This window comes from Dysidea avara, chromosome 1 (assembly GCF_963678975.1).
Source record: "Dysidea avara chromosome 1, odDysAvar1.4, whole genome shotgun sequence".
NCBI lineage: Eukaryota > Metazoa > Porifera > Demospongiae > Dictyoceratida > Dysideidae > Dysidea > Dysidea avara.
In genome coordinates this window covers 61,443,457-61,457,476 of record NC_089272.1, presented here as the reverse complement: position 1 = coordinate 61,457,476, position 14,020 = coordinate 61,443,457, and the positions used below count along the sequence as shown (strand labels likewise).

Sequence of the window (14,020 nt, the reverse complement as noted above, 5' to 3'; positions counted from 1 at the left end):
AAAGGTATGCTTTCATTTTCATGTCAGGTTATTCCTATGGAGTTATATTACATATGACACCAAATATAGGTCATGGTTTAGGTGTCCAGGTTATGGAGGTGAACTCATCTCACATAGTGTCCACATAATAACTAACATTGTGTATGTTACAGACAATGCTCCACAGGTATCAAGAATGCATAATAATTATAAGAATTAAAAATAATAGTACTGGGTGTAATTCTTACAAACTCTTGATAATGCATAAGCAATGCAGTCACCACATTACAGCAAAAACACTGTTGTTTGTTTCACTATACGTACATGTCAGGAAAAACACCCATCTCATACAGATTGAAAGTGTTTTGGTCTAAAAATTGGAAACTACCACCAGCTAAGTTCCACACTCGGTATCTGACATAGAGACACATGTGGTATTGGACCAGTATATCTCTCTTTAAATGTACACTTTGTAGACCTATTCACTAAATTTATTTTTGGATATAAGGAGCAGTACAAACTGATCTGTGTACTACAAAATATTGCTTCTCTAAAAACATCATGTCATCTAAGAGATTAAAGTGTGTAACTTTCTGTTTGAAACTTTTATCATCAAAGCAAGTTATCATGTTATATGGTATGTTTTGACTTTGTTTATCACTGGTGCTACATGGTAACACTTGTAGAAGTGATGTTGTAAACAGAGGGACAAGTTCAGTTGAACTATAAATATCAAGTTATTGGACAGTGTACCCACCACAGTTGTCCATCAAGGTACAAGAAGATTGGCAAGTTGTGATCTCAATATGAAGTGTGACGGGATTATCAGTTGCTGTGCTCTAGCCATTGTACTTCTCTCAGTTGTGACTTCTACAAATGGTACAAGTGTACTACATGTATACAAGTACACTATAGTGTTACTATTGTACTATTTCAGGTGCACTACCAGCTTCACTTGATGTGAAGACCTCCATAACTACTAAAGGAGACTTTGGAGTTGTTAACAAGTCAGAAAGTGTCGCCATCTTAGCCATCTTCAGAGCCAATCGTTACACCATCAAGAGAAGTGTGAAACTCATCGATGATGTACTCTATGTGGAGACCAGAGGAAAAGCCTTCAGATCTGTCAACTTGCTTAATGAACTGCAGTATGGTCTACTTCGTAGTGTAAGTGGCTATGAAGGCATCAGACGATTCAAAGAACTTGGAGAAAAGTTCCCTATCATCCCCAGTGTCTATACCAATTCTGCTAACCTGCCATGGTCTTGTGTCGTACACCCAACCAACCCAGACTGGAAGGATATGAAGATGTCATTACATGGATTTGGTGCTTATATCTCCTTTCTGCAGCCATGTTCTGATGTACCAGGACTGTGCCTTCCATAGCACTCCTACCAGCTGATTGCTGAGTGACTATTTTGACTGTTCTAATTATATATATTTGTGTACACATTTATCATACATGTACAAGTGGTTTATTCACTGAATCTACCTTGTGTATATGTACACCTGGATGTATCTGGTATGCATGTAGTAGAATAATACAGTAGTAGTCGAGTTTGGGAGATATAGTTATTGTGTCAATACAGATAATCTATGGAACACCCAACCTGGGAATTGCATGTACTTGCTGTTAGGCTACTCCACTAAACCTGAAATTTTGCATGTGTGTAGGGCTGTATATGAATGATTATGGCAAAGATAGTGATTTTGTCATTATTAAGATATGTGTCAGTACAATAGTGCAATAAGTTGCTACAGTACATTATATAATTGCATGTCCATGAAATGTGTCATTAGATCACTGTTACCAATGCACTTCAGTAGTAGTGAATACACTATAATAGTTTGAAATGTTTACCATGGATGACACACAGTAAGACAAATGTCTTAGAACAGTCATCATTGCTTCGTTTACTAGCCACACAGATACCAGCAAAGCAAGTGGCCAAATGTACTCTAGCAATAGAAACCATAGAGTGTTCTCCGTCTATCAGTACACCCATCAATACCTATACAGCAAAAGGATGGTAAACCATATCATACACTTATCTTGTATTATATATTATTATTATCATTTTATGGAAGATGGACAGTACTGTCTTTGTTAGAGCTAGGTGCTGGGGTCATTGTGGAACTTCTGGTTCCACGACATTGAGACCTGGACAATCCTCCTGTGGGTTTCTAGTCCTGCACTAGGAAGATTTGCCTGCACAAGACATAAGTTCCTGAGTGGTGCACAGGCATCCCAGTGCTGGCAGGAATAGCTGTGTTTCACATAGCTTTGCTGTATATCTGTCTATGTGTCTGTCTGTCTGTGTATCTCCAGTCTACCCCACATTTAAATGGGACAAGGTGGTCTAGTTTGAACTGGGGCTCAGCTGTAACATCGATGGTGACCCAGGGAAGCAATTGCCAACTGTCCATGTCGAATGTAACAGATGAAGGTCCAGGTGGGACTTCAGGTGCCCACACCTTCACCTATGAGACTCAGTACAGCCTCCTGTCGGTTGCTAGTCCTGGATTTTCCTGTGATTTTTGTGTGTGTGCGTGCGTGCATGTGCGTGTATGTACACATAATGTGTATATTTCCTAATCATCACTTTAGTATGTTGTCCAGTCTCAGACTCAGTTACATGGACATGATCCAGCTGGAAACAGTCAAGCCTCGTGAGGTATGCTATAGTGTGTTGTACTCATAAAAGTGTATCCTTGTACTGAAACTGTATGATAAGAATGTATATAGTGATGAATTGGTGGGTTAGTGACTACTCAGATACAGCAACAAACTCTCTTGATCATTTTCAGGATGTTATAATGTAATGTTGCTTGAATACAACATAACACACATTGATAGTCAACTCATTGATGTTTTGCACCAATAAGTGTTGTGGAATTGTTGTGATTAAAGCTTAATATTTCGTAAGCAGTGTATCCTGTGAGTAAACTGTTTGGACCATGCTACCCTGTGGTTAACTGCCATTTTCTTAAGCTTTATTTGAGCATTGTAGCATGATCGAGAATGACATAAAATCTGCACTTGAAATATGTTTGTGCCACAGTTAAATTCATATACTCTAATAGTGCATACACGGTAGGAAAATCTTTAACTTCTTTGAAATTGGAATTGTCAGACAATGGAGTACGGTGAAACCTCAATTATATTAACTGAGCACAATATTATCCGAACACCAAATTGACTGCTCAATTAGGGCATTTTGTCTACAAGTGTATGCTTTATTAGAGTAGTTGAGCAAAGCTCAGTATATAATTGTATGGAAGTTTGATTTTACATACTATTTAATTTATATGAACACCCTTTCCCCCCAATTGGTTCGATAATTGAGGTTCCACTGTAATAGATTCTATAACTCATGCTTCATTGTACCACACATGTGCTTCTATTAGGGTGAAGAGACTCTCAGAACAGAAGACATAGTGGCTAAAATTATGGAGGAAGGTGACTCTATTGCTTTAGTCTATATTCCAGATGAAGTGTTGACATTTAATGAAATACTACAAATTAATATGTAGGTATTCAGTTTATCACTGGACAGGCATTTGATATGAAAACAATTACAGAAGCTGCCACTCTAAGGTGAGCGTGTTATTAAGCACAATGTACATTGTGCATTTGGAGGACAGATAATTTCATGTTACTAGTGCAACCGAAAGGTAATATATTTTTAGAAGGCCACCTCTAATTTTATATAATTAATTCACTGTAGCTGATTTACAAATCTCACTGTATACTTCATAAAAACTGGCATTATATTGCTCAACATCTAATCATGTGGCTAGCTGGGTCATGTTAAAAGACAAGCATGACTTACGTAAAGTAGCTAACATCACTAGCTGTTGTTTTAAGATAATTGTTCCTGCATTACTTGAAATTACTCTAATGGAATTCACGTAAAGTGTTCTACACACTTTCATTTATAATCTTGATGTGTGTGTTCTATTAGAGCGTTTTGTCAACATCTCTAATATACTCTCTATTATATAATGGGTTCCAATGTGTATAAAATAAATTTCATGCTGTTAATATTCTCTCATTCAGGGCTGCTATATTGGCACAGACCTAGCTCATGCCATAAGAAATGTTGAACTACACTTAACTGACTGGGGAGTGGACTTTTCCTGTTGGTGTAACTACAAGGACGTGTGTGCCAGTCCTGGAGGTGTGTCCGGATTCTACATTCACCAAAAGCATGCTTACAACTTTGATCTTTCAAGGTGTGTAATTACTTGTACAGTGCATACTTCTGTGGTCATCTGAATATGTGACCAGATTTGCAAAAAGGGGTCTTCCACACACATCCAATTTACTAACTTTGACAACTCATAATTTCAGAATGGAAAGACTGTCGACTTGAAATTTGGCCAGGAGTGTGTGTGTAAGGCTTTTCTCACAAATCTGGTCACAAACTTTCCAAAATGGTATTGAAATTGAAGTCAGTAAAGCTAACATGATTACTCTGTCATCTTAATTGAGCGTGTACTGCCTTGTTTGGAATAACCCCAAGTGGTTCACTGTGTGATTTATTTCAAGCTGTACCATGTTGTACTGAACCTTAAGAGAGACTTGTAACTTACATTCTGTGACCTGTTTAGGCTCTAATATACAATGCTAACATATGATGTGTGCTTGTTCCTACTGTATTTTTTAGGATGGTCGGGTGGTGGGCACATAAAAGAGAAACAAGATTTAATTTGGATAATTGTAAGTGTAAATGACTGACTAGCATATTGTTTGTACGATTGTGCATGTGTATGGTATCAGTGAAAACTCAAGGGTGAGATTAGGGCTGCAGTGATTCTAGTATTGGTATCTGCTGTTTACGAAATAATGGAATTAAGCACTGTATTACTGCAGATGCTAATTCTTATCATATATGAGTGTAATATAAGACAACTGCTTTTATTATTGTTTATTTTACTGGTACAATGGATGCCTGAAAGCATCAAACATAGATCTAATATACCTGTAACTATTCCAGTAAAATTACTGATCTATCCTAAAACTTCTCTCAAAATACACATTCATTAAAAACAATGATATACTCCATTAGAACAGTCAATAACTCTAATAGACTAATGCCATGGTTGCTTAATTTTTAGTTGTCAAAGCTGTTTTTGTGAGCACCACAACATACATTTCTTCTGAAACCATAGTAGCGTACAGAAGAATACTTGACTAGCTGCTGAACTGGTTTTCATTTCAGTGACTTTTTCTTCAAGTATGCTACTTTATCATATACAACTAACATGTAAAAATGTCTACAAAAATGCATCAAGCAAAATATATGTACAGTTTTACTAACAAATGTGTGCAGCTATACTAATGAAGTAGGTACTTCAAGGTACATCAATGCTTGTACTTGTAGATACTTCCCCGGTGAGTACTTGGTACTTGAATATCAGTAAAAGTTGAATCAGTCACTATTTGAATGCTTTTGTATTAGTTTAATCCCAGATGAGTAAATTTGTATTGTCTATAAAGCTGGGGTATTACGTATAAGCTCTGTTCAATTGTCTAAGAATATGTTACAGTTGACAAAATACTTTAATGGAACAGCCACTTCAGTTGTTATGGTTGACTCTCCATGGCGTCTTCTTCTGTGTAGGTCTAGATCTGCGGCCAGGAGCAGGTGGATTTGCTGTAACAACTCTTCCAGCACTAGAAACAGTTACACTAATTGCTGCCCTAAAGGTTAGTGTTAATGATTATATATGTACCTGCTACGAAGACTCTAAATAAGGGCATGATTTGTTGCTGTTGCATGATTTATTGGAACTTCAGCAAGTGTCAGTAATGCCACTGGGCTCTACTTTACTTAATTTAAGACTATTGAGTGTAATGCTGCCACAATATGATACAGGTGTGCTTTATTAAAAATAAATATGTATGCAGCCAGATCTAAAAATTGTCATCTACTTTTAAAGATCTTGTAAATTGTGACCAGATGAGCGAAAACTTGCTTTCGCAAAATTCTATTTGCTATAGCAACGTACGTATTGAATTAAACTGGGTAAAATACACATGCTAGATAAAAGTTAGTATGCACTATTGGATAAGCAAAGCTCAAATTAAGATTACCTAGGTATGTAACAGTTTTAGTGGGGATATTAAAGACAAATTCCAGTGTACAACAACCAAACTGGGATACAACTTCCCATTAGGACCTCTAGGAGCATTCTTGCCATGCTAGAATTTTATGGAATGCAGCTAGAAATGCCAGACACCATTGAAGTATACTTAGCTTGTTGTATCACTTGCCTTTTATCATGTAGACATTCAAACTGTATATAGAGCAGCCTACGTATTTAACTGTAATACAGTTACAACTGTGGAATCCATTTTTTTAAAGACCTACGTACATAATACACTATTTAGCCATACATGTACAGTACATACAATACAGCTTCACAATCACTGTACACTCTTTAAACGGACTTCACCAAACACACACTGCAGTCATTGTGCTGCATCTACTAGTGAAGTATGTGGTAGAACAAGTGTACACACTATGTAAAATCGAGTTCCTTCAGTATGATTCAAAACACTTCAAATTTTGAATCGTTTATTTAGAGTAGTTTTCTCTTGCCTGACTGACTTACTTAAATACTTATGTTACTTACTTACGTATGTATGTACATACGTAAGTAAACCCAGGCCTTAAATTAACGTGCAGTCAACGGACAAAATCCGCACAAATAACACAATGTCTGCACATAATTATGGTAGTTTTGGGTGGACACACATGTCCTTGCAAACCAATAGTGGTACCATAAAAGCTGATGTGTACATATTTGTTTGTAGTGCTAACAATAATTGTCACTTGGTTGCTAGGAGATACTACGTTTTCCCGGGTAGGTAAAAACAGTGGATCCGGGGACCAAGGACCAGGGACCCGGGGACCCACGAGAATCCAACATTTCTTGGAATTTTATATATACACTTCACAACATTCTATACTTGTCCTAGGTACCTCTGCAAGTAGTCTAGCCAATCCACTTTTTCTTTCATCACGGCATCTCGCATGATGTTTGCACCAATTAGACATTATAAATGCCTCTGAAAAAAAAACTGAAGCTGACTGCATTAATAGGCCACTGCCTGCTGCACAACAAGCATACTGGTCTATTACGCCACCTACCTACTAGAAACATTGTGCAAATGCACCATGACATATGAAGAGCTGCTGTAGCTTGGGTTAGCTAGTAATTGCTCATCTGCTGCACTAGCCTGCACAATGAGCATGCTTTGTGCAAACAAATAGTCTGAGGAAATAGTGAGTGACCTATAATTAATGCAATCTGCTTCAGACACTTTTTCAGAGATGCTTATAATTTCTAATTGGTTGGTGTAAACATCGTGTAAGATGCCGCGAGGGGGAAAAAGTGGATTGGCCATGCAAGACTACTTGCAGAGGTACCTAGTACAAGTATAGAATACTGTGAAGTGTACAAAATTCCAAGAAGAGTTGGATTTCCGTGGGTCCTTGGTCCCCGGGTCCACTATTTTTACCTACCCCATTTTCCCAACCCAAGGATTTACTAATGCCACCTCCCCTTTGTGTACTGCTATCACCAACAGTTGTAGTGACCACAGCCTGGTGATATGTTGCAGCTATGTGGTTGTATTTAACCTCAAAACTTTCGATGGAAACTCCCTATTCCAATTCCAGCAGTGCATATAAAATGCTCCTCTAGCTCATGTCTGTACAATTTGACTCTATGTCTGTACATTTGTGAATATGTAAGGACATTTGTCCTCGGCCCCTTAAAAATCAAATTAAGGCCTGAAGCCGTATGTACGTACTTGCTTACTGATTTACTAATGCCTTCAGACAAGTATAACTCAATAACAGGTTATGGACTTGATTTTTTCACTGCTCGATTTGTGGACGGTGCCTTTTGGCATACTGCAGTATGTACAATGCACACATCATGGACCTACCCATCTCCTTCTTTGTATCCTATTTATCTGTTGGTAGCGCAAGGTGTCAATTCATGGTAGCTGTAGCTCATGATGGCTTCTCCTATGTGTATAATGGAAATTGTCTGTATTTCCATAGTGAAAGTGAAGTAGTCATTCCACTTTGTTTTCAGCTATGTTCAGCCTGTTATACACCATTACAAATGAAGAACACTTAGTGAAGCTCCTCTGCATTCTTTCAGTAAGTGATAGTTGGGGTATGCATTCAGATGAAAGCAATAAGTCTGATGTCATTCTTTCAGTATATGAGCTGGTTCACCAGTCATTACAAAAAGTAAACAAACTAGTAGAAGGAAAACTTGGGATTTTAAGTTGGATTAGGAGCATAGCCATAAAAAGTAGTGAAACAAGGGAGGTCACTTACACTTGCAGATATACTAGTGGACCTTCAATCCCTATAGGGTACGTAGCTTTAGACTGAATTGGGGATTGACGTTCCGCTAGTATTATGTAGGTATAGACAACTTTGCTCATTTCTATTGTGATCCCTAAAATTCCTAATTTTCCTTCTATCTGCTGAAGATAATATTGACACTAGAATCATCATTTCCATTGTCTGCAATGTGCTTCATCATCGTATAGTTTCTGTACATCATTATAATGAAGACAAACCTATCTTTTAGGACAGTGTCACCTTGAATTCACAACACCTTGTTACAAGAGATACACTTCACAATTGCTTCATTCTCACATGGTTCAATACAATGGTCTTGCCACTTTTACATCCCAAGTAGTTTGTTCAGGTTTTGCTTCCTTACCAATGTAAGCAATGTAATTTTTGAATTAACTAATTCAGGAAATATGGGATACTTTAAATTGCAATATTTATTGGCTAGCTAGATAAGTAATGATAACATAACATTTGTTCAAACTAAATATAGTACGTGGTTGATTACTTGCTTATTTAGATAGTGCAAACTGGGAGGATACCTGTTTTTTAAATGTATCACAGCATCAACTTGTTACAACAACAATTCCTTAAGTCACAAGAGAACACAAATATAGCAACCACTTTGCCTGCTCTAAGTAATCTGTATAGGAATCTGATCACATAATGTGGTTAACCAACTAATCCTCCACAGTTTACACATGGTAACTGTATTGGCACATGGTTTAGGTAATTAGCCACATAAAGTGTTGTTGATTAGATGATGTTATAGATCAATACAAACCCACAAGTCATTGTTACAAAGCATGCTATAAAACAATACTGTGTGTCTACACCTGTATCTATGTGAGTGCCTCTGGAGACATGAAATCTATAACAATTTTTGGAAAGTCTACTCACTTTCAAAGAGGGGACTTAAGTTAACAATTTTTAAAGATACAAACTGTGTAATATGACCAGTTCCTGAAGGTGTTCTAGTTTCCATAGTGATTAATAAAGAAAAAGTATCTGTAAGCTAGCATCCTCACAGGTTGTATTGTATTTAGAAAATGTGCATCTGTGTGGCTGGAGTAAAAATATCACTGATAAAGTCTAGTATTCAAATCATGGAGTCATGTAGGCGGTACAAAATGACCAGTAAATTGAGTGGAACCTGTAGTTTGTAGGTGGCTGATTCTTATCTGGTCCTTTCATGGTATTGTCTCTTTACTACATGAGAGATTGTTTTCCTACGTATTTGGTTGCTGCGTAACTCCCATGTCATGCATGCAATGGCACAGGAAATAATTCTGAAAATATCCTTCTGTCATCTTCAAGGAGTAAATATGTAATACCTGCTGTTTAATCCAAGAAAGTTATGCAGGTTGGCCAGGTGTTCAGGTAGTACTGAGCTACAGACTGGTCCCCACCGTTACCAAAGTGATGAAATAATTCCTGTACAGAGAAAATGGCACATAGAATGACTTTGACTTGAACATCACAACACACTTACTATCTGAGCTATCTTACAGTGTAATCTATTTATTGAAGTTCAGATAAAACTTCCTATTCTAACAAAGTTATGTAGTGTTATAATAGTAGACTGGCATAGCACATAAATATGATTATTTTGTGTACTTTGTGAGAAAACCATCAAAATTGCTACATAGACTGTGCTCCCAATGACTTTATATATGTAGTGCCATTGACCTTTGGTAATGTTTGTGGTCATTTTTACATTGAATATCATCATTTTTGCGTTAATCTCTCTGAGGGTTTATTTTATACCATTAAAACATGGTTTCAAATTAAAAGTCTTGGTGAAAGAAACAACTCGGCTTTTTATTTGAAATCAATAGGTGATTTCATTTCAAAATTATAATTGTTTGCATTTTGTAATGGAATTCTATAAGTTACCTGCCCATTTTGGTAATTTACACTCAAGGGCAGATAAATTCAAAGAATTTTATGTTATGATTTGATCGTAACTTTGGACTAGAGTGAGATTTATTGACTTCCAACCAAAGTCAAGTTGTTCTTAAATTAACGTCTTTAATTTGTATCATATTTTAACGGCGTAAATTAAGAAGATAAAGGTGAAAGTGATGAATATTCTGACAGCAAAGGTCACCAAAGGTCAAATCTGCTATGGCACTATATCAAAAAATGAATGTACAATTGATATAAAGTTTTATGCTTTTCTCACAAATGACCCACTCTACTACAATACACCTTCAATAGTGCACAGACGTCCAAAAAATGAGACCTCCGTGGAAAAGTCACAGAAAAATTTCTGTATGTGTTAACTGTAATTATAGTAATAATTGCACTTTTAATTTCTTTGCAATTGACTTCTATACAGATCTTCAATGAAGACGTTTAGGAAGAAATCTCGTCTCCTTACTGGTTACTGTGAACTGTTATTAAAGAACTTGTCACCAGAACAACAACAACAAGGTGACCAGGAACCACAAGCCAAGAGGAAGAAAACTGATGGTGTGTGTTGCATGTTTGTGTCCTTATGTATGATAATATATGTGTACAGTATGTCAGATCATTTGCTCATCCACTATAACTAACAGACTATGGTCACATGTACTGTATGTACTATATTGTACTGCATTTTGTATAGCAACAGTTCACATAGTAACACCTAGTGACCCAGAGCAACGTGGCTGCTGCCTGGCTGTGAGGTTCTCATGTTCTGGAGATGAAATTTGGAAAATGTTGGAAAGAGGAATCGCTGTAAGTGACATGTGCATGTAGTAAAAGTAATGTTCACACTGTATATACAAAGTCTGGTTCATGCTAAGAAATGTCTACCATATGTAACACTTTTACACCTCAGATCAAACGAATTGCAGAGGATACATACTTCTTTAAAGGGAGACAACTGTACACTGGTGTACATTGCGATGCATCCCAGGAAAGTGTTGTACTTCACAAGAGCAAATCGCTTCAAGCTACTTCAATGTAGCTATAATACAGCCCGTTTCATTTTATAAATATTCAGGCCTAAATCATTAGTGGAAGTTACTGTAATAAATGTTCATGTGATCACTGCCATGAGTTTCAAGTATGCTATTATTTGCTATCCTTGCCATTCTCGTAGTTGAGAAGTGATAGTTTAAAGTGAGAACTGGTGTTATCACGTATTCACAAGTAGTGGACTATACCCACATTACAGATAATATGAAACAATCACTCTAGAACAAAGCTTACCTCTTTAAGAATCCATGACAATATCGTTTAAATAGACAAAAGTCTTTAAACATTGATACTTTTATATATAAACAAACTTAGCTACATTGTTACTTGCTGCTGATCCATAACTCCTGCTATGGAAGTGTTACATATGTATATATTAGCTGTAACATAGGCACTCAGGATATTGTATGTATGCCCTCAGTCCTTGGATCTGCATCCCTCAGGCTTTGGGGTCAGGCGAATCCCTTTGGCCCATGTTACAATGATTGCATATATATATACATTATACTTTATTGTAGAAATATTTGTGAAGTGCATAAATATGTCCTTTCTTCACATTTTTTCCCTCAAACACTATACTGTATATTGCATGGTGTAGTGTTACATATTAACATACCAGTATTGTATGTACAGGATCCTGAAAAACAGCTAAAAATTAAAAGTGGATTTTTCTCAAGAGAGTTAACATTTCAGCCAACTAGATGATTAGTGGTGACGGAAAAGGTGTTGTCAACAGACACATGTAGTTTGGCTCCGTTACAAGTGTGGGAAAAGGTTGTAATGGACACTGAATTTATGGCTTCCCCGTAGGAAATGTATGGTGAAAAATTTGATTGGCCGTAACTACTGATTGTGTCACACATTTGAACAAAATTATTTTTAGTGGGTCAAGTGCTAGTGCTACAAATGAGCCAAATTTCAAGATCGTGTATAATTGTATTTGTGAGATAATTATTAAATGTTTTTGAGGATCCAGCTCAACGCATACATACTATAGACGGTGAAATGAAGGGAACCCCCCCCCCCCCACTTTTATTGTTGGCAAAAATTTGATATACTAATATTACACTCAAGCTCTCTACAATATACTTCCAATAACAACATAGTGGTAATAGTCTAAATTACTTAACTTTATTTTTGGAGCATGCCTTCGAACACGCCAGAATGAAATCTATGTCTGTTGTATGCATCAAACTCTACTTATAATCTACAGTTACATGTGTGTTTTTCTCAATAACAGTTGCAATGTTTTCGAAGGATAGTCAGGATCACTCCATCACCACTCTACAACATGTTTAGTGAAGTGCTACATTTCTACACTACTTTAGTAGTGGAAGTGTTGAATGACATTGAGTAGTAATGCACTTCTTGGCTATAACTGCTTCACTATATACAATATCAGAGAATCACTTATTGTCAGATGTGTCAGTATAGTTTGTTGTGCATTATAGTCATGTTTGTAAAATACCAACCAGAACTTGGTACATGCAGTATGCACAAAGAGCAATGATGTTGTGTTGACTACTGATTTTTTGCAGCATCTAATGTGTTTAGGTGAATGCTCGTTACATGCATTTTGTAGGAATGACATGACAATTATGATGTCATTACCACCAAACATGTTACATGATGCAATATAGACTGGTGCCAGATTATGACATGAAAAACACTTGCTTAATTATTGGCTGTGATCAAGACCACAGTATAGTGTGTCTACATGGTGACTTAATTGTAGCTGATCACTTTACAGTCCACATGGTGACTTAATTGTAGCTGACCTCTCTACAGTCCACATGGTGACTTAATGGTAGCTGATCACTCTACAGTCTACATGGTGACTTAATTGTAGCTGCTCACTTTACAGTCTACATGGTGACTTAATTGTAGCTGATCACTCTACACTCCACATGGTGACTTAATTGTAGCTGATCACTTTACAGTCCACATGGTGACTTAATTGTAGCTGATCACTTTACAGTCCACATGGTGACTTAATTGTAGCTGATCACTCTACAGTCCACATGGTGACTTAATTGTAGCTGATCACTCTACAGTCTACATGGTGACTTAATTGTAGCTGAATACTCTACAGTCTACATGGTGACTTAATTGTAGCTGATCACTCTACAGTCTACATGGTGACTTAATTGTAGCTGATCACTCTACAGTCTACATGGTGACTTAATTGTAGCTGATCACTCTACAGTCTACATGGTGACTTAATTGTAGCTGATCACTCTACAGTCTACATGGTGACTTAATTGTAGCTGATCACTCTACAGTCTACATGGTGACTTAATTGTAGCTGATCACTCTACAGTCTACATGGTGACTTAATTGTAGCTGATCACTCTACAGTCTACATGGTGACTTAATTGTAGCTGATCACTCTACAGTCTACATGGTGACTTAATTGTAGCTGATCACTCTACAGTCTACATGGTGACTTAATTGTAGCTGATCACTCTACAGTCTACATGGTGACTTAATTGTAGCTGATCACTCTACAGTCTACATGGTGACTTAATTGTAGCTAATCACTCTACAGTCCACATGGTGACTTAATTGTAGCTGACCTCTCTCCAGTCTACATGGTGACTTAATTGTAGCTGATCACTCTACAGTCTACATGGTGACTTAATGGTAGCTGATCACTCTACAGTCTACATGGTGACTTAATGGTA

General features: G+C 36.9%; 2 protein-coding genes across 2 annotated transcripts; both read left to right on the top strand.

Annotated features, from left to right (window-relative positions):
* The first annotated feature begins 647 nt into the window (after positions 1-647).
* Positions 648-1,512, top strand: LOC136251474 (uncharacterized). Its single transcript, XM_066043932.1, has 2 exons — positions 648-858; positions 917-1,512. The coding sequence occupies exons 1-2, from the start codon at positions 786-788 to the stop codon at positions 1,363-1,365; spliced, it is 522 nt and encodes a 173-aa protein (XP_065900004.1). The 5' UTR covers positions 648-785; the 3' UTR covers positions 1,366-1,512.
* An 859-nt stretch (positions 1,513-2,371) lies between these two features.
* Positions 2,372-12,693, top strand: LOC136248192 (kynureninase-like). The gene is made up of 10 exons (XM_066040007.1): positions 2,372-2,472; positions 2,588-2,654; positions 3,388-3,439; positions 3,514-3,577; positions 4,650-4,702; positions 5,607-5,692; positions 9,416-9,492; positions 10,711-10,844; positions 10,981-11,093; positions 12,577-12,693. The coding sequence occupies exons 1-10, from the start codon at positions 2,372-2,374 to the stop codon at positions 12,691-12,693; spliced, it is 864 nt and encodes a 287-aa protein (XP_065896079.1).
* Positions 12,694-14,020: the final 1,327 nt, after the last annotated feature.

Excerpts from the sequence above, each read along its gene's own strand:
- LOC136251474 (XM_066043932.1), top strand. The coding sequence starts at position 786 with ATGAAGTGTGACGGGATTATCAGTTGCTGTGCTCTAGCCATTGTACTT. Across the intron at positions 859-916 it reads AGTTGTGACTTCTACAAATG|GTGCACTACCAGCTTCACTT; the intron begins GTACAAGTGTAC and ends GTACTATTTCAG.
- LOC136248192 (XM_066040007.1), top strand. The coding sequence starts at position 2,372 with ATGGTGACCCAGGGAAGCAATTGCCAACTGTCCATGTCGAATGTAACA. Across the intron at positions 3,440-3,513 it reads GGCTAAAATTATGGAGGAAG|GTATTCAGTTTATCACTGGA; the intron begins GTGACTCTATTG and ends ATTAATATGTAG. Across the intron at positions 11,094-12,576 it reads TGTTGGAAAGAGGAATCGCT|TTGCAATGTTTTCGAAGGAT; the intron begins GTAAGTGACATG and ends TCTCAATAACAG.